The sequence below is a fragment of the Girardinichthys multiradiatus genome, chromosome 22, assembly GCF_021462225.1.
Source record: "Girardinichthys multiradiatus isolate DD_20200921_A chromosome 22, DD_fGirMul_XY1, whole genome shotgun sequence".
Classification (NCBI taxonomy): domain Eukaryota; kingdom Metazoa; phylum Chordata; class Actinopteri; order Cyprinodontiformes; family Goodeidae; genus Girardinichthys; species Girardinichthys multiradiatus.
In genome coordinates, this window is record NC_061814.1 from 41,004,798 (window position 1) to 41,030,039 (window position 25,242).

Here is a 25,242-nt window from a genome sequence, read left to right on the forward strand (position 1 = left end):
CGGAGAATAGAGAAAACTGAACTGAACTGTTCCATATTTTCTCCGTTTGTGGGTAGTAAAGCCTCATTTTCAGGATGAGGGTAAATGATTTTCTCACTACTGCTTTAATTATAAACAGGTCCATGCTGTAGGCATGGATGGGGATCAGAGAAAGTTCCTTCCAGTTTACTGAGGTTCTGAGATAAGATCGTTTTTCCTCTCTTTATCTACAAACAGTCGCAAGTACATATTAATAAGTTTGTTCATTTGTAACCATTATAGTTGTAAAAGTTGCATCAAACTGTGATCAACTCATACTCACACGTCGCTTTGAGTTGTGTAAATGTGATCGAATAGAGACTCTATTGCCATCCACTTCACAGGTATACGGCCCTGTTGAACAGGAAGGGATTTTGTTGGGTTTTTAACTTTACGTGATGTTTTAAATTTACCTTAATTAGTACTTTTTTCCTACCTTGCTCCTCTTAACATACGAATCCTCCTCATAAACATCCCTTGACAGACCAAAGTCAGAGATCTTCATCTTTCGTCCCTCGGCGACGAGAACATTTCGTGCAGCGAGGTCCCTGTGAACGAGCTGTTGGACCAAAAAAAGCTCATTATGAGTTACTCACAGGGCTAACAGGACAGATTAAAGTCAGTCAGTCAGTCATTTTCTACCGCTTCTTCCCCCACGGGGAAGCTGGTGCCTATCTCCAGCAGTCTACAGGCGAGAGGCGGGGTACACCCTGGACAGGTCGCCTGTCCATCGCAGGGCAACACACAAACAACCATGCACACACTCATTCATACACCTAAGGGCAATTTGGAGAGACAAATTAAGCTAACAGGTATGTCTTTGGACAGTGGGAGGAAGCCGGAGTACCCGGTGAGAACCCACGCATGCACGGGGAGAACATGCAAACTCCATGCAGAAAGACCCTCGGACAGGAATCGAACCAGATTAAATTAAAACTGCTTTCACCTGAAACCTGAAACACGATTTTATATTACTCAGTATTAAAATACATATTAATCTTATTTTCCTCACTGTTTGACATTAAATCAGAGAAAGACTTTCGTTTTAGGACTGTTGAAATTACAAAAATTACTTCTATTTGCTACATACCCAAATAGTGAGAGAGATCTTTATCTCTGCATAGTTTGTTGGAATTCTGGCCAATTTCTTTAGACAGAACTGCTGTAAATGAGTCAGGTTTGTAGGCCTCCTTTTCCTCCAAATGTAGCAATGAGCCTTATGGCCAAATACCTCAATCTTAGTTTAATTAGACTACAGGACATGCCTCCAAAAATGAAGGTCTTTGTCCTTGTGTCCATTTGAAAACTGTCTTTTTATGTTCCTTTTGGAGAAACGGCTTCTTCCTCTCTGAATGGCCTTTCAGCCCATGCTGGTACAGGACTTGTTTCACTGTGGATAATAACCAGCTTCAGCCATCATCTTCACCAGGTCTTTTGGTTTTGCTCTGGGGTTGATGTCTATGTCCTGATGAAACATCTCCTGTCCCAGAGACAGGACAGGAGATGTTGGATGGCTGGACATTACGATGGTGTTTATACTTGCTTGTATGAACAGATGAATGTGGCACCATCTATCTGTAAACTGCACCCAATGATGAACCAAACTTGTGGAGGTCCACCATTCTCTTCCTGATATCTTCGCAGATTTTTCCATGATGTCACACAAGGAAGCAGTGTTTGAGGTGTTGTCTTAAAACACCAACCAAAGGTGTCCCTACATTTAACTAATGACGTTGATTAACCTATCAGAAGCTTGCAAAACCGTGACATCATCATCTGGGCTTTCACAAGTTGTATAAAGACATAGTAATCTTAATGTATGTAAACTTCTGAAGACTGAAACATATAAAGTTATCTCTTTATTTATGTAGCTAATAGAAATAATTTTGGTAATCTTAACTGACCTGAAACAGGAAAGGTCTACAGTGTATGTAAACATCTGGTTTCAACTGTATTTTTCTTCAGGAGACACCCCTGTTATAATTCCTGAGCTTGAGTTCAGTTGTCAAACAGAGGTAATTTATGTGTTTATAATTGGTTGTTATTATTATATATCAGTCATTATATCTGCTTAAATGTTCAGCATTTAAAATAACAGTGACAGGAACATTTCTTCTAAAATTGTTCCTTGGCTACCTTCATTTCTGCCAGGTACTGCATGCCTCTGGAAATCTGCCATGCGAAGGAGATCAGGTCTCCCATGGTGAGCGCCCTGTCATCTGGGTTCTCCAGGTAGCTGGAGTTTCGGTTTGCATCCCTGCCCATGTAGCTCGGGCCAACTTTCCTGCTCTCACGCAGGAAATTACGGAGCGACCCAAACTTGGCATACTCAACGATGAGGTACAATGGACCTATTGAGAGAAATGCAGCACTTAGACGGAGAGCAACACACAGTCGCTAACAGAGTAAAGGTGGAACGAGCGAAGCCTCACCGTCCTGGCTGCATGCTCCATACATCTTTATGACATGTGGGTGGTTGACTTGTTTCAGGAGAGTAAACTCTGACAGAAGGTCACGCAGCTCGGTGTGTGAAGCGTTTTCTGTTGAGAAGGAAAGCACCACAGCATACGAATGAACCACTTCATCTTTTTCAGACTCTCACTCCTCATACGTCATCATTACTTCCAGGTTTGCATGGCTGCTTTTACCTTTGAGCATTTTTACAGCCACAGTGGTGTAACCAGCTTTCCCTTTCAGTCTGAATGCCGTTGCCTTGACAACTTTCCCAAACTCTCCTTCACCCAAAGTCTTCCCGAGTACCAGGTTTTTACGAGGAAACTCCCACTTTGGATCCTCCTGTTAACACAGTAACATGACATTTATTTTCTGACTGGATCCAGCATATTACACAAAGTAATAAAAGTCTGATAAATGGTCTTACAGGTATTTTAAAAGTGTCTGGCTCTATGGATTCCTGTGAGCCCCGTCGCACGTTGTTGGCAGGGAAGCTGATGGGGTAAGACTGAGCTGGCCGGCGGAAGGTCATCTCAGCAAACGCGATGGGAGCCTTGGGTGAGTTCTTGTGGTACCGGTGGATGAAGTATGAGGACAGGAAGACGGAAATGATGAAGCAGCAGAGGAGAGCAGTGGCGACAATGGTCTTACACATGTCGTCACAAATCACGTCTGGGAACCCTGATGAAAAAAACAATCTGATGAATATTAAAATGTATGCAGATTAGCATCATCATTGTGCTAACAAGGTATGTTAATTACCACATGAACTCCGTGAAAACTAACCCAACCCCAACTCCCACACTAACAAGTCTGACACAATTTACAATACTTTTGAATTACATTTTTACTACAGTTTTTATGTTTTAGCACCTCTTGTTAAAAGGATAAAATATACTGTTCTGAAAAAAAGGCTTTTAAAGCATGCAAATGATCCCTTTACGATTAATTACATAATAACCGAGAAGTACATTAAAATGAGCACAAGGTTTCAGGAAAGTAACCTGCAAGCTCTGGGCAATGACCATTTAAGTTCCAGAAAATAACTTAAAAATCCGGTTGGTCTATGTTTCTACCCTCACCTATGACCATGAACTTTGGGTCATGACCGAAAGAACGAGATCCCGGATACAAGCGGCGGAAATAAGCTTCCTCCGTAGGGTGGCCGGGTACTCCCTTAGAGATAGGGTGAGGAGCTCGGCCATCCGGGAGGGGCTCGGAGTAGAGCTGCTGCTCCTCCACATCGAGAGGAGCCAGTTGAGGTGGCTCGGGCATCTATACCGGATGCCTCCTGGACGCCTTCCTCGGGAGGTGCTCCAGGCACGTCCCACCAGGAGGAGGCCCAGGGGACGACCCAGGACACGATGGAGGGACTATCTCTCTCGGCTGGCCTGGGAATGTCTTGAGCTCCCCCTGGAGGAGCTGGAGGAAGTGTCTGGGGAGAGGGACGTCTGGGCGTCTCTGCTGAGTCTGCTGCCCCCGCGACCCGGACCCGGATAAGCGGAAGACGACGAGTATGACGAACTTAAAAATCTAAAAAAGTGAACTTTAATTTCTGGAAAGTATTCTGTTAGTTCTAGAAGATTCCAGAAAGTAAACTATAAGCTCCGCATAAGTTAGAAAGGAACCTGTATGTTCAGGAAATAATCTGTAATCCACTACTGTGGTCGTTATGTCATGGTGTCGAAAGGATAGAGTATATATATATACACATATATAAATATCGCTTTTTGACCGTAGGTGCATCCCTAATGTACATGCAAGTAGCTTCAGCTAAAATACACAAATTAGTTGTTTTAATCCTAAAAACGCATTTGCTTCGTAATGTTTAAACTTTATGCAGAAGATGTATGTTTTGTTTCAGATGGGTGGAGATCTGACTTGCCCTGAAGAAGACTCACTTTTCACCAGGAAAAAAATGACCCAGACAGACTCCTCCGGCCTCACTTACTGTTTTTCGACACAACATCCTCGGCGTCTGCAATCTCACAGAAGCATTTCTCAGAGAAGCAGTAGCAAGTCCCATAGCCGGCTCTGATGCCGCTCCCACTCAGGCCTCGTTCATGGCCTCCGGTTACACTTTCAGCTGCACATACACAAAATAAATATGAATATAATCTATACACACGTTCACATGACGTATGATGCGTGATGCAGCTTTAAGAGAAGAATGGCATGTTGTTTCTTACTTGTACAGTCCTGCGGGCAAATCGACGTGTCTTTGCTTTCCACCGCATCACAAACGCTATCGGGACATGTCCGCAGGTCAGGAGAGCACGTTGAATAATTTTCAGATATTCCTGGAAAATAAACAAAGAGTGAAAACAAGATTTTTCAGTAATGACTGCATCATAATTTGATTTGTTTTCTTTTGACAAAATTTTTACTTTTCATTCTTACGACTTTTTGCTGGTGAGGATATACATACAGGTGGATCTCAATGAACTGGAGAATCATTGAAAAGCTAATTTATTTCAGGTATTCAACCCAGAAACTGAAACTCATATCGTGTTTATTTCTGTTCATTTTGATGATTATGACATATATCAAATTTTTTTTAAAATTCAGTTTCCCAAACATTACATAAGACCAATCTAATCAAATTGTTTATTACAGAAGCGTGTGCCTATCGAAAAGTATGTCCGTGTACTATACTGTGTATGCGCTCACTACTTGATCGAGGCTCCTGTTCTATGAATTACTGCATCAGTGTTGTGTTCTGCTGAGGTGTTCAGGAAGCCCAGATTGCTTTAAGAGCGGCCTTCAGCTCATCTGCATTCTTGGGTCCAATGTCTCTCACCCTTTTTTCTTCCACTCAACTTTCCATCAATATGCAGTAAATAGCCAGCTTCATTATCAAGGTCATTTTGTGGCTTAAAAGTCCTTTTTTGTTCTTGGTCTTATGTCATTTTTTAAGAATCTGTTAAGCTGAATTTTGTGTTTATTATTGCACTATAAGCTGCAATAATAAACAGTACCGGCATAAACAAACTGTGTGTAATGAATCTATGGTAAATAGCCTGCACTTGAATAGCTCTTTATCAAGTCCTAGGACCCCAAAGTCCTTTACACTACAATCCACCCATTCATTCACACTGACACTGGTAATCCACATTGTAGCCACAGCTGCCCTGGGACAGACTGACAGAAATGGGGCTGCCATACAATCGGCGCCACCGGGCCCTTTGACCACCATCAGCAGGGAAGGCAGGTGAAGTATCTTGCCCAAGGACACAACGACTGAGACAGATGGAGCGGGGATACGAACTGGCAACCCATCGGTTACACTACCACCATTTTCACTGTCACCCTACCTACATAAAATGTGACTTTTTGCCTGTGTTATATAAAATAATGAGTGAAATAAGTGGACTTTTAAATGATATTCTAATTTACGAAGGTTCACCTGGATGTGAGACAGGTTTATAAAACCTTTTTTTAATTTAGTGATGTTAAAATGTTGCAACAATATAAAAGAACCTTTGCCTTGATTTGTTTCGCAGATTTGTTGAATGAGCCGTACCTTTCTCAGAGCCTTGCCTCCACTCGCATGTCCCAGTTGTGGCTCCCAGGCCTTGAGAGGACTCACATTCGTCTCGTTGTTTGTTCTCTGCACAGGACAGCAGCTGCTGGCTCTCCTGACTGACGTTTGCTATATGCACCAGAGTCAAAGATATATGTAACCAAATCTGTAGGTGTGACGTAGCAGCTGAACGTAGTCAGTGTTTAGTAATGTTATGGTCTTACCTTCACCATGTAGTAAGATGCGGATCTGAGTGCTGGTCATAAGCTGTGTGTGTTCCTCCTGAGCTACAACCGTGTATTCCAGGTCTTGACACCCAGGCTTGCTCAGTGCATGGGAGTTATTAACGTGTAACAGTCCCAACATCCTGTCTGGGGCCTGGGTGATGCTTATAGCAGAATAGCATGACAGCATCTCAGCCGATATGTTCTTATCTGGCACCTCGAGCTGGTAAGTGACACTAAAGCCATCAAACTCGAGGCAGTTTTCCACACAGATTCTGCCAACCTGACAGGAAGAACAAGAGGTTACGGTTGCTATGTGTCATCCACATCAAGATCAGACATGTTGTGGGTTTAAAAAAATATCAACACCCATGTTAAAACATCTGGTTTTTGCTATTAATTACACCACAATGAACCATTTTCAAAACTTTCTCGACCTTTCATTGGACTTGTATCCTGTAGAATACATCTGAAAAACAACCTAATTTGTTAGAGGGTAAAATATAAAAAATGGAAAGGTGCAATAACTTGGCTGCATGTGTGTGGTCACACTAAAACAAAAATGTTATTTGAACACCCTTTGATTCGTTTTCAGCAAACAGTCTTCAGTGGTATGAGTCTTGCAGAATCCCATAACTTAACTTTGCAACATTTGAGGACGTCTCTTGTCCACTGCCCTTTTAATTTTATTTGAATTTAGTTTATTTTTTTAGCACCAGTGCACAACAAATATCGTCTCATGGCACTTTACAAAAAAAAAATCAATTTAGTCCAGTTAAACAGATTCAGTCAATTACACACATTTCAATAAGATCCTAGTTATTAAATAATGCAGTGAAGTTCAGTTTTTTTATTTACATTGGTAAGAAAGTTTATAGGATATTGCTGTTTTCATCTTGTCTTCTCATCAGTTGTGGTGAAACATCCTGTTTTTTTTATTCCTTCATTGTGTCACAGTATACAAACACAAATATATATAGATATATAAATTATAAATTACAACTTGCAAGTAAGCAAATGCCAGTAAATATTTAGCATCAACAGCTCAATTTTATCTCATTTTAATCAGTTTCTCTACATTTTATTGTCGACCTGAGAAGATTGACTGGTGCGTTTAATATTTTACATTTCTCCACTAACAGATTTGTTTTCAGTTGTTTTTTCTAAAGGAAATATGTCACTTTAAAGGTGGAAAACATGTTTTTTCTCACTTTTTAGGCTACAAAACCCCTCACTTTAACAAAAGTGTGTACACTACACACAAAATAAAGTAAAATTTGTTTTTGCTTACTTTTTAGAGAGCAGTATTGCAAGAAATGGTTTGCTTTTCACAGGTCACCAAACTGAGTGACCTTCCTTGATGGGACAATATTATTAATAATTCTTAAAAAGAATGTGAACTCTGGTGTTTCTAAAGACAGCGAGGGTCCCACCCTGGAGCCAGGCCTGGGTTCGGGACTCGTCGGAGAGCGCCTGGTGGCCGGGTTGCTCCTTGCGGGACCCGGCCGGACCAAGCCCGAACGAGAGACGCGAGGCCATCCCCCAGTGGGCCCACCACCTGCAGGGGGAACCGTGAGGAACCGGTGCAAAGAGGATTGGGTGGTGGACGAAGGTGGAGACCTTAGCGGCCCGATCCCCGGATGCTTAGGGGACGTGGAATGTCACCTCGCTGGGGGGGAAGGAGCCTGAGCTTGTGCGGGAGGTCGAGAGACATCGACTAGAAATAGTCGGGCTCGCCTCCACGCACAGCGTAGGCTCTGGAACCCATCTCCTTGAGAGGGGTTGGACTCTGTTCTACTCTGGAGTGGCCCACGGGGAGAGGCGGCGGGCTGGTGTGGGTTTGCTTGTTGCCCCCCAGCTCAGCCGTCTCGTGTTGGGGTTTACCCCAGTGGATGAGAGGGTCGTATCCCTGCGCCTTCGGGTTGGGGAGAGGTCTCTGACTATCATTTCAGCCTACGGGCCGAGTGGCAGTGCAGAGTACCCGGCCTTCTTGGCGTCCCTGTTGGGGGTGCTGGATAGTGCCCCTCCCGGGGACTCCATTATTCTGCTGGGGGACTTCAACGCCCACGTGGGGAACGACAGTGACACCTGGAGAGGCGTGATCGGGAGGAATGACCTCCCCGATCTGAATCCGAGTGGTGTTTTGTTATTGGACTTCTGTGCTAGTCACGGATTGTCCATAACGAACACCATGTTCAAACATAAGGGTGTCCATCAGTGCACTTGGCACCAGGACACCCTAGGCAGGAGGTTGATGATCGACTTTGTTGTCGTATCATCAGACCTTCGGCCGCATGTTTTGGACACTCGGGTGAAGAGAGGGGCTGAGCTGTCCACTGATCATCACCTGGTGGTGAGTTGGATCCGCTGGAGGAGAAGGAAGCCAGACAGACTTGGCAGGCCCAAGCGCATAGTGAGGGTCTGCTGGGAACGCCTGGCAGAGCCCTCGGCCAGGGATGTATTCAACTCTCACCTCCGGGAGAGCTTTGACCAGATTCCGAGGGACGTTGGAGACATAGAGTCCGAGTGGACCATGTTCTCCGCATCTATTGTCGATTCTGCTGCCCGTAGCGGTGGTCGTAAGGTCTGCGGTGCCTGTCGTGGCGGCAATCCCAGAACCCGGTGGTGGACACCGGCAGTAAGGGATGCTGTTAAGCTGAAGAAGGAGTCCTATCGGCTGTGGTTGGCTTGTGGAACTCCTGAGGCGGCTGACGGGTACCGTAAGGCCAAGCGTGCTGTGGCCCAGGCTGTGGCAGAGGCAAAAACTCGGGCCTGGGAGGGGGAAGCAGTGCTTCGCCAACACTGTTCATAGTGGGGGCGGGAGACTGCTGACCTCGACTGAGGACATTATCGGGCGGTGGAAGGAGTACTTCGAGGATCTCCTCAATCCTGCCATCACGCATTCCGTGGTGGAAACAGAGGCTGGGGACTCGGGGTTGGACTCTTTCATCACCCAGGCTGAAGTCACCGAGGTGGTTAAAAAGCTCCGCGGTGGCAAGGCTTCGGGGGTGGATGAGATCCGCCCTGAGTACCTCAAGTCTCTGGATGTTGTAGGGCTGTCATGGTTGACACGTCTCTTCAACATTGCGTGGCGGTCGGGGACAGTGCCTCTGAACTGGCAGACTGGGGTGGTGGTCCCCCTACATAAGAAGGGTGACCGGAGGGTGTGTTCCAACTACAGGGGGATCACACTCCTCAGCCTCCCTGGTAAGGCCTACGCCAGGGTATTGGAGAGGAGAGTCCGAACGATAGTCGAACCTCGGCTTCAGGAGGAGCAGTGTGGTTTTCGTCCCGGCCGTGGAACACTGGACCAGCTCTATACCCTCTACAGGGTGCTCGAGGGTTCATGGGAGTTTGCCCAACCGGTTCACATGTGTTTTGTGGACCTGGAGAAGGCATTCGACTGTGTCCCTCGCGATGCCCTGTGGGGGGTGCTCCAGGAGTATGGAATCGGGGGCCCTTTACTAGGGGCCATCCGGTCCCTGTACGAGCGGAGCAGGAGTTTGGTCCGCATTGCCGGCACTAAGTCGGACCTGTTCCCAGTGCATGTTGGACTCCGGCAGGGCTGCCCTTTGTCACCGGTCCTGTTCATAACTTTTATGGACAGGATTTCTAGATGCAGCCAAGGGCCGGAGGGGGTCGGGTTTGAGGACCAGTGGATTTCGTCTCTTCTTTTTGCAGATGACGTGGTCCTGCTGGCCCCCTCTAGCCAAGACCTACAGCATGCGCTGTGGCGGTTCGCAGCCGAGTGTGAAGCGGCTGGGATGAGGATCAGCTCCTCCAAGTCCGAGGCCATGGTACTCGACCGGAAAAGGGTGGCTTGTCCTCTTCAGGTTGGAGGGGAGTTCCTGCCTCAAGTGGAGGAGTTTAAGTATCTCGGGGTCTTCTTCACGAGTGAGGGAAAAATGGAGCGGGAGATCGACAGACGGATCGGTGCGGCTGCCACAGTAATGGGGGCACTGTGCCGGTCCATTGTGGTGAAGAGAGAGCTGAGCCGAAAAGCAAAGCTCTCAATTTACTGGTCGGTCTACGTTCCTACCCTCACCTATGGCCATGAACTTTGGGTCATGACCGAAAGAACGAGATCTCGGATACAAGCGGCTGAAATGAGCTTCCTCCGTAGGGTGGCCGGGCACTCCCTTAGAGATAGGGTGAGGAGCTCGGCCATCCGGGAGGGGCTCGGAGTAGAGCCGCTGCTCCTCCACATCGAGAGGAGCCAGTTGAGGTGGCTCGGGCATCTATACCGGATGCCTCCTGGACGCCTTCCTCGGGAGGTGTTCGAGGCACGTCCCACCGGGAGGAGGCCCAGGGGACGGCTCAGGACACGCTGGAGGGACTATGTCTCTCGGCTGGCCTGGGAACGCCTCGGGCTCCCCCTGGAGGAACTGGAGGAGGTGTCTGGAGAGAGGGACGTCTGGGCGTCTCTGTTGAGTCTGCTGCCCCCGCGACCCGGTCCCGGATAAGCGGAAAACGACGAGTACGAGTACGAGTAAGTCAGTCTTTGCCACACATTTTGATCACTTTTACTATAACAACTTTTACCAAACAAGATATTTATAGTAGGCATTTCTAAGTACCTGTGCATATACTGAAGCTTTGCGTGACAGTGTGAAGACATGTGTGATGTTGGTGAAGTAGATCTGAACAGGTAAGATGGTGACGTTGAAATGCAACAGCACAGTTCCCTCCAGACCAGGAAAGGTGGTGTCATTAACAAGGTAATCCAGATATACACTCAGATTCTCCGTTATTTCCAGGTTTCTCTTTAGGATTAACTCTAAAACAACAGAGAAGATGGGTTTTAATTTCAAACTGTTTCTCTATTCTCTCTATTAATTGGAAATCTCTTTCAGTGGCCTGTGAATTACTTACGGTAGTCATAAACCGACTCTCGAATACCACCAGGAGCAGCTCTCCTTTCACTGAAGGTTCCTTTTATGTCAAATGTGTCCTTTATCCAGGGCTCACTGTTGAGCAAAGTCCCCACATACCTGTTTTGACTCAGGTCTTTAGGAAAGAGAGTGGTTAGGTCTCTGTCAAAGACAAACAAGGTGCCAAAAGCTGCACCCTGAAAAGAGAAGACCAAAAAGGACAATTTGAGTCTTAACATTAAAAATAAACTTCATATTCCTCATTTAAAATGTGGCAGATTTCCTGCTCACCTTCGTCCGATTAAAACTGATCACAACATCCACTGTGTCCGTTCCGTTGACGTACGGCGCGTTGTCGTCCTCGTCGTCCACAAAAACATCCAGGGAAGTTTCCACCTTGGTGATGACGGTCTCTGTTTGCACCGTACAAGCCAACAGCAGTCTGTAGTTTTCACTTTCCTCTCGGTCCAGTGGGGCGGTCACCATCAGCTCTGAGGTGTTCCCATTTACAGCGAATGGAGCAGGGGTCTCTGCAAACAGCAGCATAAAAGCAAAAGGTGCAGAGCATTGCAAGAGGACTCATACTTCTTAAAATGTTCACACCATGTCACAGTCTCAACCTTCCCACTGTGCCACAGCCACCACAGAAAATACAAATCTGAAAAGTGTGGCATGCATTTCTATACAACCCTCTTTACTCTGATAACCTCAAATGAAATCCAGGGCCACCTAAAGTGACAGGCCAGGCAGGAATGGCATCAAACAGAAAAGCAACCATTAGGCTCATAGCAACTCTGGAGGTGCTGTAGCTCTCTGGTAGGAGAGTCTATTTGCGAGGCACACCACAAACCTGACATTCATGGAAGAGCGGGAAGAAGAAACCCATTGTTGAAAGAAAGCTATCACATTTTCTGGTTTACTAGAATTCATGTGGGGGGCCTCAGCTGACATGAGGAATAAGGCGATCTGGCCAGATGAGACCAAAATGTAACTTTTTGGCCTACATTCAAAACTAACTCTGCACATTACCTGAAACCTTACCATGAACCATGTCAGTGGGAACATCATGGTGTGGGGAAGATTTTCTCCGGTAGGGACAGAGAGCTAAAAACATGGAAAACACGGAGGCTGCAGAAAACTTGAGATTGGGGTGGAGGTTCGCCTTCCAACAGGACAACAACCCTAAACATTAGGCCAGAGCTATAAAAGAAAGGCTTAGAGCAAAGCATATTCATGTGTTGGAATGGCCCAGTCAAAGTACAGCCAGACAAAAATCTGAAATCTAAGTGGGAATCGTAGACAGGACTTTAAAATTGATGTACACAGATGCTTCAAATCTAATCTGAGCGAGTTTAAGCAACGATGATGGAGAGATAAGCCAAAATAATTACAGTTGGAACTGCAGCAAAACCTGGTTCTACAACGTACTGACTTGGAGGGCTTAAATATAAATTCACCAAGCATATTTATCCTTTACTCCCACTTCACAATCATGCAGTACATTGTGTTGGTCTATCACATGAAATCCCAAATAGTATGGATATTTTGCTAGGCAATGTTTCATTATTCATCCAATCTTATTTTAAACAGATTAAATGACATTAAATGCTTGAAGGATTAAATAATGCAGAGAAGAATCTAATATTGTCCTGTTTTTAATGTAATCAGGAGGTAGAAGTTATTTCTTCTTTCAGAACACCTCTGAGGTCTTACCTGACTCCACACTGTAGGAGATGGTGTAATTTGGGCAGACGCTGAGTCTGGTGAGCCGACGGAGCTGCCGGAGAACCCCGGGAAACCTGTTTTCTATGATGTGGGGGTTGGAGGTATCTCTGTGCGGGAAGCAAAGTTCCTTCATGTCAGTCTGGGCGCACTGTGGAATCGAAGCGTTGACAAAGTCCAGGGTGATGTGAGCGGAGTTTCTGCTGATGCACGCGGCCCGCTTGCTGAAGTTATTTAGAGCCATGACTTGAAGAGACAGCCGTTTAGCTGGCCAGGAATTCTGATCTGAAGAGACCAACAGCCAAAACAAACAAAGATGCAATTTAATCTCAGGCTGCACTCTTTTTGTGATGACTTAGCTTTTCTTTGAGGGTATGCAATTATGTTATTATACTGGTGGAAGAGCAAAGAGCCAAAGCATTATTAGCATGCGAAGAGCGCAAACATCAGGGAGTGCATTTACTCTCACGAGCAGAGCTGTCTGGCAGGAAAACAGGAATATGCATCAGCATCAGGAAACTAAGGCTCGCATCCAACTCACACAGCGAGGCGAAGTCTGTCTCATCCAGCATTTTGCTCAGGGAGAGTTCTCCAGTTTGGACGTCCATCTGGAACCACAAGGTGAAAACTGGACGTCTACTCCCACACAGGTAGAAATGTGGCCGCTCAGATCGGCTGTCCAGCATGGCGTGGACCTGAAGGATGGGCGTCCCCGCTGGCTGTCCAACGTACACCGTCTCAGTGTACTCTTTCTGAGGGAAGTACAACCCTACCACTCCTGCAGTGAGAACACATTAAAACAGGAAAATAAGTCATCTCATTGGAAACTAAACCAGAACCACAGATCTATATGTATCTACTGGATGTAGAGAAGGCTGGAGATGATGTCCCTCAAGGTATTTTGTTTGGGGTGCCAGGGTGCCTGTAAGGGCTGTCTGATCTATGCATAACCAAAGCAAGTTCTATGTCCACATGTTCCCGGTGTAAGTTGAACTCTAACCCTAACCCTAACCCTAACCCCCCTTGTCCCAGATCCTGTTTGTGGTGTTCATGGACAGGATCACTGGTGATAAGGGTGTCTAATTAAGAACATCGTGGGCTCATCTGTGTTTTAGGCAAATAGTTTGGTGCTGTTGGCATCTGCAGGCCATGACCTTCTGCGTGCGCTGGATAAGTTTGTAGCTGAATGTAAAGCAGCAAGGATGAGGCTGGAGTACGGTTGCACTGCTCCCTCTGGGTCAGGGGTCAGTTTTTGCCTCAAGTGAAGGAGTTCATGTATCTTGGTCAGGGTAAGATGGAGCGAGAAATGGACATATAGATTAGGGCCTCATCTCCAGTAATGCAGGTGCTGCTCCAATACGTTATGATGAAGAAAGAGCTGAGCCAAAATGCAAAGCTCTCAAACTACAGATTTATTCACCTATCTGTATTCTGAACCTCACCTATGGCCATGAGATATGGATTATGATCAGATGAGAACCCAAACAGAAGCAGCTGAAAAAAGCATCCTCCTGTCTTTGAGACAAGGTGAGGAGCTCCATCACCGGGAGGAAAGATGGAGTACAGTTGATGCTCCACCACATCGAAACGATTCAGTGAGGTGTGGTTCTGGCATCTCATCAGGACGTCTCATGGAGTTTTTCTGGGCTCGTCCCACTGGGAGGAGATCCAGGGACAGAACCAGAACTCACTAGAGGGAGCATATCCCTGGCCTGGGAACACCCTGGGATCGCCCAGAATGATCTGGAGAATGGCACTGGGGGAGAGGGATGTCTGAGACAATGGATGGTAAGGATGGATGGATGGATGGATGGATGGATGGATGGATGGATGGATTATAGCTGGTCAGAGGTCTTCCCCAACATCACTAATACACCATCACAAAACTGCTGACCACTGAATGAACATGAATCCATACATGCAAAGTGACAGGTCCCGTCTTTGTTTGCTGCTCTTATAGATCTTTCATCTTCCCTGCTAGCGGAAATTGAAAAGAGGGTTCAAATGACACTTAATGCATCCCCTTTTAATGAATTTCTAAGGCGGTCAATACTGTGTGGTTTCCCGTTCTCCTTGCCTTCACCTTGAGAAGTTTAATTACAAAGGACAACATGACTGGGCTGAGAAATAAATCATTCCCAGCCAGCATGTCGGTGTATGTGTGTGCTAGAATAATCCATAAAACACTGCCACAGTGAGCTGAGAGTTTTACAGGAAAAAGGAGATGTGTTCCTCCTGTAATTATATCCTTGTTATGCTCCTCTTTGACGACGGCGGGCGACCATTTAGGGAACGCACTAATGTCATTAGCAGAGAGCAAAACTAGATTTTCTATTTCTGCCAGTGCAGTTTGAGGCCTCGGCTCCTGTTTCAGGCATTGATCTAATTTAGCTGGGGTTGAATGACAGGAGGCTGGGCTGATGGGTGAAATGTGGCTGCTCCTTCCTGAAACACAGAGATACACTCAATGAGGCTGCTGACCTTTTTATTAAAAGGGTTCCCAAGGCAAAAACAAACAACGGGCCACTTGTTTGTTAGGACCGGTGGCACTGCTGCTTAGTTTCAGTATGATTTACCATCACAATAAACTGGGATCAGTTCATGCAGAAGCAACTTCACAGATGTAGTTTGGTCACTGACTCCATAAAAAAATCAGGAAACAGGACATTAAATAAATTGGTGTGTTTGTCTGATCTACATACATGACAATACAGAGTCCATCAATTCAGGGTTCCTACAATACCTGGAAAAATCTGAAATTCAGCTGTTCTCCAGAGCTGGAAAAATATGGAAAAACACATATGCTGATTTTATTCCATATTTCATTGACAGATTATCCATCCGCCCAACCATCTGTCCATCCATCCATCCATCCATCCATCCATCCCATAGGCATCATTAGACCTGAGCCATTCATCTTACAGTTGTGTTTTCTGCAGACTCCGTGTTTAAAGCTTGACCTCTGTAGAAATATCTGCACTAAATCAATAATAAACTTTGAATTTATCATAGCATAGAGGCTAAAAGTGGACAGACAAATCCAAGTCTCCAAAAGTATAAAATTTGAAGATGGAAAACAGCAGAGGAACCTTGATTTAAGCGGAACGGTCTTCATTTGAATACATAAGCTGGCCATTAGAGGGAGCTATTACCACGCAGACACAGACGGCTGCTCATCTTTCCTCATCATATAACATCATTAGTAATTCTAACCTTTGTATTAGTTTTATAACATGTTTTAGGCCTACATGGAACCTTCTAAAACGAACTACTAGAAAAATATATAAACTAATTTTAATCAACAGAAAACGCAGAAATAAATCAAATGCAGCAGATGACAGCAGCCCCACAAATGAAACCAGAGGGTCCAACTTGTTAATCAGTGACAGCCAAATGCTTTTGTAAAGAGGGGGACTTGGCTGCAGGCCACTGTGACTAGACCCCCTCTGCAACACAATTTGTTTATATCATTCAAAATTCAATTTCTTTCCAGGGCAGACGCCAACAGACAGCAAGCAGTTTATATCAAAACTAATTAATTGTATGGATGGAGCAGGCCTTTCCTGAGCAAATGGCATCTCTGCTGTGAGCCCATGAAGCTGATTTTCCAAATCTCTGCTTGTCGACGCACGACAATGACAAGAACCTGCAGAAACTAAAGGTGTGTCTAAACAGATTAAAATATCACTGGAAAGTTAATTTATTTCAGTAATTCAATTGAAAACAGGGAAACTCATGTAATATAGATTCATTACATATAAAATGTAATATTTCAGGTGTGTCATTCTATTAATTTTATGATTATGGCTTATAGACAATAAAACCCCAAATTCAGTTTCTTAGAAAATTACATGACACCAAAATTATGACTTTTAAGCTACAGAAGTTAAATGTTGGTTACAGATTGCTATATTAGACCATATTAATAAAACAATGTGGAAGGAAAAGTGAGAGTTTCAAAAGAAACAGTGCAGACTAGCTGAAGGCCCCTATTAAACTAATCTGGGCTTCAGCAGAGCCACCTGCTGACGCCTCCAATGATGCAGTAAATCATGCAAAAGGAGCCCCAACCAGACTGCATGGTGGTGCAGTTGGTACCACTGTTGCTTTGCAGCAAGAAGGTCCTGGGTTTGAATCCCCACCAAGGTCTTTCTGCATGAAGTTGACATGTTCTTCCCATGCATGGGTTCTCTGCAGGTTCTTCGGCTTCCTCCCACAGTCCAAACTTCCTGCATGTTGAGTTAACTGGTGTCTCAAAGTCTGTGTGTCCAGTGTGTCCCTGTACTGCCCTGTGATAGGCTGGTGACCTGTCCAGGGTATACCCTGCCTTTCCCCCAGTGACTGCTGGATATAGGAACCAGAACCGCAGCCACCCTGTACGGATGAGTGGATGTAGATAATGGATGGAATATTGATTGGAAATACAGGTCCTTCTCAAAATATTAGCATATTGTGATAAAGTTAATTATTTTCCATAATGTAATGATGAAAATTTAACATTCATATATTTTAGATTCATTGCACACTAACTGAAATATTTCAGGTCTTTTATTGTCTTAATACGGATGATTTTGTCATACAGCTCATGAAAACCCAAAATTCCTATCTCACAAAATTAGCATATCATTAAAAGGGTCTCTAAACGAGCTATGAACCTAATCATCTGAATCAACGAGTTAACTCTAAACACCTGCAAAAGATTCCTGAGGCCTTTAAAACTCCCAGCCTGGTTCATCACTCAAAACCCCAATCATGGGTAAGACTGCCGACCTGACTGCTGTCCAGAAGGCCACTATTGACACCCTCAAGCAAGAGGGTAAGACACAGAAAGACATTTCTGAACGAATAGGCTGTTCCCAGAGTGCTGTATCAAGGCACCTCAGTGGGAAGTCTGTGGGAAGGAAAAAGTGTGGCAGAAAACGCTGCACAACGAGAAGAGGTGACCGGACCCCGAGGAAGATTGTAGAGAAGGGCCGATTCCAGACCTTGGGGGACCTGCGGAAGCAGTGGACTGAGTCTGGAGTAGAAACATCCAGAGCCACCGTGCACAGGCGTGTGCAGGAAATGGGCTACAGGTGCCGCATTCCCCAGGTCAAGCCACTTTTGAACCAGAAACAGCGGCAGAAGCGCTTGACCTGGGCTACAGAGAAGCAGCACTGGACTGTTGCTCAGTGGTCCAAAGTACTTTTTTCGGATGAAAGCAAATTCTGCATGTCATTCGGAAATCAAGGTGCCAGAGTCTGGAGGAAGACCGGGGAGAAGGAAATGCCAAAATGTCAGAAGTCCAGTGTCAAGTACCCACAGTCAGTGATGGTCTGGGGTGTCGTGTCAGCTGCTGGTGTTGGTCCACTGTGTTTTATCAAGGGCAGGGTCAATGCAGCTAGCTATCAGGAGATTTTGGAGCACTTCATGCTTCCATCTGCTGAAAAGCTTTACGGAGATGAAGATTTCATTTTTCCGCACGACCTGGCACCTGTTCACAGTACCAAAACCACTGGTAAATGGTTTACTGACCATGGTATCACTGTGCTCAATTGGCCTGCCAACTCTCCTGACGTGAACCCCATAGAGAATCTGTGGGATATTGTGAAGAGAACGTTGAGAGACTCAAGACCCAACACTCTGGATGAGCTAAAGGCCGCTATCGAAGCATCCTGGGCCTCCATAAGACCTCAGCAGTGCCACGGGCTGATTGCCTCCATGCCACACCGCATTGAAGCAGTCATTTCTGCAAAAGGATTCCCGACCAATTATTGAGTGTATAACTGTACATGATTATTTGAAGGTTGACGTTTTTTGTATTAAAAACACTTTTCTTTTATTGGTCGGATGAAATATGCTAATTTTGTGAGATAGGAATTTTGGGTTTTCATGAGCTGTATGCCAAAATCATCCGTATTAAGACAATAAAAGACCTGAAATATTTCAGTTAGTGTGCAATGATTCTAAAATATATGAATGTTAAATTTTCATCATGCCATTATGGAAAATAATGAACTTTATCACAATTTGCTAATATTTTGAGAAGGACCTGTACTGTCCAGTACAGGGAAATGCTTTTCAGTAGGCAAAAAGTTATTTTTTTTATTGGTTTTATGTAACATTAAAATGGTCTGAAAATCTATTTTAGGGTTTCTATTAGCTGAAAGCCATGATAATAAAATAAAAATAAATAAAAATGTTTGAAATACTGTAAATAATGTAATTTAAATTAACTTTATGATGGTTTTCTAATTTATTAATATGCAGCTGTATGTTGATAGTCTTAAAAGTCAAAGATGCAGATTTTGCCAGAGCATCCTGTGTTTTGAAGCTGTTTAACACACCAACAAGCTGGTTTTTAAAGCCTGTTTGTCTGTCTTGCATCAAAGAGTTTAAATATTAACGTCATAAAAAGACATTTTACAGCCTTCAATTGCCTATAAAACTGATGCTCAGGCTCCACATGTGGTTTCATTTTATGAAAAGCCAGATTAAGTGATTTTGCAAACAAGGCCTGTGTTTGAACAGGAGGACTCTTGTAGCAATCTGTGTTTACAAGAGATATCATATACTGCTGAGTGGGTAGTGAGATTGGACTTATATAAGATTGAAAAACATGATGAACGAGATGACTTTCTCTCTGAGCGCGTGCTTGTATTTTAAAGCTTTTTTACACTATAAAATGGACAATGATGATTAATACACAGCTGGTTAATGAAGGATGGATTTCCACAGCAGGGTTTAACAACGTAAAAAGGTTTTAAAAAGCGTACCAAAGAAAGAAACTACTTGGTCTGCTTTGTGTTTGTTTGGGTTAATGACATCACAAAAGGTAAAAATGATCAGTTTGATCTGCACATTAAGGTGGATGAGCAACTTTTGACAGATTCGGATGCCGTCCAGTTGTATTAGAGTTAATGGTTCAACATTTGTGTTTGAGTCACAGTTTGTTTCCTGCGACCCCAAATCACGATGGATACTGCTGTGGACTGTGAAGCAGAACCAAACGATTACAGTGATTGCCTTACTGGTACAAAACTGTTTATTTTCCTGTTGGATTTGTTGACTTCTAACTTGTTTTTATGCACAATTGCCACTCATAAAATGAGTAAATATTGTATTCTGCTTATATCATCTTAAACAGTTACATGATTTACCAGTAAATTGTCCCTCAATGCAGTCTGAAACCAGAATACTTTATTTTAAACAAATTTCATTCAAACTACCAGGTGATGGGGTTCTTTCCTTATTTCTACTCTCAGGTGTTGCCTGGAACGATGGTGACGGTACATCTCACTGCCGAGCATGCTAGGTGGAGCTCTGTGGGCTCGTCTGTTTGGTGAGAGGTTTCACAGAAGTTGTTGGTGGTACAGCATCATCAGGACTTCAAAATTATCTTTAGGAAACAAATCAATGGGACACATTTGTTTTTTAAACAACTTGGCTGAAAATGATTGATGAAGATCTTTGACAATGAACTCTGACCATTCCGGTCAAACTGCTTCCATGTTCATGTTTGTTGACCAAATCCCTGCAGTGTAGATGTTTCAAATGTTTGCTGCGGCTATCCAGAATACAACTAAACACATATGAAGGATAAATATGTAAATAGAGTGGAAAAAACAACAAAAATAGAAATGGATGCATTCATAAGAACTCTGATTGTGCCTTGTGCCTTTTGTGATATCACCAGAGGCATGTGTGTATGGAAGGTTGTTTCTGGGAGGGTAGATTTTATTTTGCTAAAATAACAATTCGTAGCAAAATGAACATAAAAGATTACCTTCACATGTTTGTTAGGAGAAAAACTACATCTAAAGTGACTTTGTTGGATTTTACATAACAGTGTAAGAACGAAAAGGACAAAAGCTCATCACATTATCAGACACCACGTGCTCAGCCAGCCACAGAGCTGCTGAATGTCTGGGACTGGACGGAGCTGATAGGGTGGGACGCCTCTCCATCGTCCCAGACAAAGACAGGAACTCAATTACTGCGACATGCTGTTTGGGGGACAGATTTACCAGCTATGAGATCATGGCTTACCACTCCACCTCTGAGTAAGTCTCGACCGGGGAAACAAAGTAAGGATCAAGCGTCCTCAGAGAAAATCCTCACAAGCATGACAGGTCAGGGCCGTCTTTCTCTCTGTAATCATGCATTCAAACACATGCAACCGTCTCTCACAAGGTGAATCGTTGCTGCTAACAACCCTTTGGAAAGGCAGAATATCAGGCTACAGAAACAATCAATAACTGCACTAATCATCAGAGATGCTGATTGTTTTCCACTGATGACACAGAGATGGGGGGGAGAGGGTAAGGCTGGAGGCTATATGCGTCCAATCATCTGTGTCGGACATGCATCTCCTCCATGTGTGCAGTCACAGTCTTCTGGGTGGGTTTCACAAGCAGCTCCACAATCTAGTTAATCAGTATCCATGTTTCCAAATAATCCATCATCTATTACCGAGCAGCTCCAGCCAGGCACATTAATGAGCAGTTATAGGATGACAATAAAAACGAATATTATAATCACTTTGAAGCCTATTGTGATTATTCTGTTTCCAAAGACTGAACAGTAATGAGAATGGCTCTCTGCACAATTAACTAAAAAGCTGCACATTGAACTGCAATTTCACTTCTGAAAGCTGTTATTGATCTGAATGTTTTGAAATATCTGCCTTTCACTTTCCAGCACCATTATACATAATATTGCTAGCATTTACATCTAATACAGTCACTGTTGTGGTGCTTTCAATCTGAAAACAATGAGGCATAATAAGGAGAGAAGCCATTTCCTGTTATGATGACACACTCATCAAACTTTTCATCACAGTAATAAGAGATTTGATACGGCTTCGGAGGAGGCAGTCGGGCTCCAGGTAGCAGATTACTCAGTTTACCATGATGCATACCATAACATAATAATCAATTACCCTGTAATGTAATCCAATTAGCCCTCAGAGGATACGAGCGCTGAGATCCAATGATTCATGTTCATCAGTCATCAGGAAATCTAATAGAACATCTCCCGGAGGGTTGGCTGCAGTAAGTACAAATTCGGTTTAGGGATTCCTCTGGGGATGAGCCTGACTTTAAAAATTTAACACGTGGTACATCATGGAGATCCAGACGGGGCGGTCATTAGCTTACTTTGATAAGGACATCTATCCTCCTGACCGTATTGCTAAAACTGCCCGCAATTTCAGAGAAAGGGACTGGAGCTGGAGCTTCTGGTGGTAAACAGGTAGTTATCGCTCCAGTACACATAGTCTCGTGTAAAATTGGGTTTTAGCTTTCATTTGTGTTTGATTATTTTTGTTGTTTAATTATGTTTGAAAAGTCTTGCCATATAGAGTTAATTTCTCTGTGTTCATTGTTGTTAGAAAGGTGTTGCCATATATTTATTTTTACTCGTTTCTTGTGTCATGTTTTAGTATGGTATTTTAGTTTCTCTCAGATCTGTATTAGAAGTTTCCCTCTTGGTTTGTAGATTCCTTTATGTCTAGTTTAGTTCCCTCTGTGTTAATTAATTACCTTCCCTCAGTCTCCCTGTGTTGCTCTCCACCACAGCTGTTCTACAGTCCCCTGATTAAGCTCACTCGAATCCAACGTCATTCTCCACCCTTCCCTCAGTATATAAGGTCCCTGATTTTCATTGGTCATTACTGGTTTATCCCATTACTCTGCCCATACTTTATGCCTGTTCTCCCCATTTAGGTTTTGTTGGTTTTCTTTATTAAAACATTCACCATGCTCATTTCATTTGGCCCTGCTCTCAACCTACAAACCAACCTACAAACCACAGTGAATATAAATAGCTATCAGTCAGGAGGAGTACAAAATATTCACCACATTATACAAACACAACAGCAGAGTAAAGACAGACAGCAACAAATGGAAAAATATGGTGACATCTCCAAGACTGGGTTTTCTCCACAACTGATAAAATGACTAAATGGAAGCAGGTCAGAAAATCAACACTGCAGGAGCTGCAGGGATTTCCAATAAGACCTGGTTGTGTTTTACACATGACAGCAGTCTCCTTTCCTTCTTAAGGAAACATCCTGGCGTGGATAAACTCCCTCTTTGTGGTAGAACGTGTTATGGCCTGAAATCGTGGCCAAAACTTTAAGTTTGGGCCAAACAAGTTGGAAACGTTTGGCCCTGAAACAACACTGTACATCAACAAAAGAACGTCATACCAACAGTGAAATATGGTGGTTGCAGTATCATGCTGTGGAGTTATTTTTCCAAGTATTTTTCAAATCAACAAAAAAGTGACTTCATCAGAGGAAACTTAAAGAGATGTCCCCCCAGTCTGATAGGTTTGGAGGACCTTTGCAATGTAAGCAACGAGTAGGCAAATATTGCCAAGTCAAGGTGTGGGATGTTGGTAGACCCCTACCATAGACTCTTTGTCCAAACCTGTAAACAGGGCTTTATAGTAATCTCAGCACAAGGACGCATATACAGGAGTAAGATCTGCAGGAGATATCAAATAAAAATGGTTTCTTAAATGAGAGAAATGGGAACAAGAAATAGACTGAATATGCCAAAGCCTAAAAATCAAATATAGCCTTTACATTTTGTGCAATGGAGTTGGCTGCTGTGCAATGCAATTCAGCCAAGGTTCTGATCAGGGTCTTTGTTTTGTTGACATTTATAACAAGAAAACTGGAGAAAAGTCAGTCACTAATTTGGTTTAAACAATGGACAAATGGGTGGACATCTTATCCAGCTGGAGGGGCTAAAACACATCTACAGCTGTTTGTCATCTGCATAGATGTGACAGGAGATGCCAGAAAAAAAGATAGAATGATGCCAAATAATGAAAGAGATGAAAATGAAAAACAATAATGGACCCAGAACTGAGCCTTGTGGAACGCCACAGTTTATAGAGGTAGAGTCATTACAGGTAAAATGTCTTTGTAGCTAAAGTACTCTACACTGTTATTTTTATTCAGTGTGAAAAGAAATCTACTTTAGTTAATACATATGACAAGAAAAGATGTGGTTCAATGAGGCTAATAATTAAAAAGAAACAATTAAAAAGCTTAAAGCACCAGGAACTGTTAAAATGACTAGGCTCAATGAGAACCTTAGTTTATCTTTAGCAAGGTGCTAATAATTGTGGAGATTGTCTACGATATTAGACGGTTACAGATTAATTTCTAAGGCTTTGGGACTCCAGCAGACCATGGAGAGAGCCATTATCCCTGAATCAGGGAATTGCGGTGAACCTTTCCAGGGGTGGCCTCCCTACCAAAATTACTTCAAGAGTGCATTGATCCACCCAGGATGTCACGAAGGAACCTAGAACATCATGTACAGGACTGCAGACTTCTATGCCTTAGTCAGTGCTCATGATTCAACAAAAAGAACTGGGCAAAAATGGCCTCATGTGAGAGCTCCAAGGCCAAAACCACTGCTGATGAAAAAGAACAAGAAGACCCATCTTATATTAATTAAAAAATTATTGATCCCAAAACTCCCAAATATTCTGTGGACAAATGAGTCAAAAGAGGAACCTTTTGAAATGGGTATGTTGAGCTACATCTGGTGTAAAGGTAACACAGCAGGTTGATACAAATTCTGCTCTCTTGCCGAAAATCCTGAAGGAGAAAATTCAGCTATCAGTTCATGACCTTAAGCTCAAGAGCACTTAGGTCATGGAGCAGGACAATGTTTCAAACCACACCAGCAAGTCCACCACTGAATGGGTGCAAAAAAGGGATTTTGAATTGGTCTAATAAAAGTCTGGAGGTAAACCCTTGTGGCATGATCGTAAACAGGCCATTCATACTAGAAAACCACCCAGAGTCTCCGAATTAAAACAATTCTGCTAAAGAGAGTGGGTTACAATTCCTCCACAGTGATGCACCACCAGATATTAGGTTTTACTTTTTCCCAGTTTTTACTTTTTTCCATTTATAAATGAAATCACAATTTGAAAGCTGCATTTTGTGCTTACTCAGTGGCTCTACGTCAGATATTAAAATTAGCTTAATGATCTGAAACATTTAATTGTGATAAAAATAACAATAGAAAATCTATAATTGTTCAAATACTTTTTCACCGTACTGCACATAAGGGGCCCGACTGGTTTTGCTATCGTTGTATTAAGCCGCTGTAAACCTTGGCCCACTACCCATGCAGCTTGAAGAAAACCAATATGGGGTCCACATAAACATGTTGGTTGGGTAAGATAATTGGTCAGTGTTTCATTGCATGACGCCATAATGTTTTAGGATAAAGTTAAATAAGAAATAAGACTAAAAATTATGTCAAAACACATATTTTAGTAAACTGACAGATGAACCCAATGGATGACATGAAAGCATTGGGCGAAAAATCACCAAAACCATGGGTTGGCGTTTTTTAAAAACCTATTCTTATATCTGACAAATTAAGAAAATGGTATTTTCTCCAAATTGACAAAATCT

General features: G+C 43.5%; 1 protein-coding gene across 1 annotated transcript in view; it reads right to left on the reverse strand.

The window, feature by feature from the left end:
* The window catches only part of ret (ret proto-oncogene receptor tyrosine kinase), a 43,233-nt gene that overhangs the window by 13,320 nt on the left and 4,671 nt on the right, over positions 1-25,242 (reverse strand). Inside the window, exons 2-16 of the mRNA XM_047350680.1 lie at positions 13,354-13,590; positions 12,804-13,097; positions 11,382-11,620; positions 11,092-11,287; positions 10,797-10,996; positions 6,220-6,502; positions 5,996-6,124; positions 4,662-4,772; positions 4,424-4,558; positions 2,900-3,153; positions 2,667-2,814; positions 2,451-2,558; positions 2,155-2,369; positions 455-577; positions 302-372 (exon numbers count right to left, since the gene is read on the reverse strand). Coding sequence (XP_047206636.1) covers positions 302-372; positions 455-577; positions 2,155-2,369; positions 2,451-2,558; positions 2,667-2,814; positions 2,900-3,153; positions 4,424-4,558; positions 4,662-4,772; positions 5,996-6,124; positions 6,220-6,502; positions 10,797-10,996; positions 11,092-11,287; positions 11,382-11,620; positions 12,804-13,097; positions 13,354-13,590 — 2,743 coding nt within the window. The remainder of the gene's footprint in view (positions 1-301; positions 373-454; positions 578-2,154; positions 2,370-2,450; positions 2,559-2,666; positions 2,815-2,899; positions 3,154-4,423; positions 4,559-4,661; positions 4,773-5,995; positions 6,125-6,219; positions 6,503-10,796; positions 10,997-11,091; positions 11,288-11,381; positions 11,621-12,803; positions 13,098-13,353; positions 13,591-25,242) is intronic.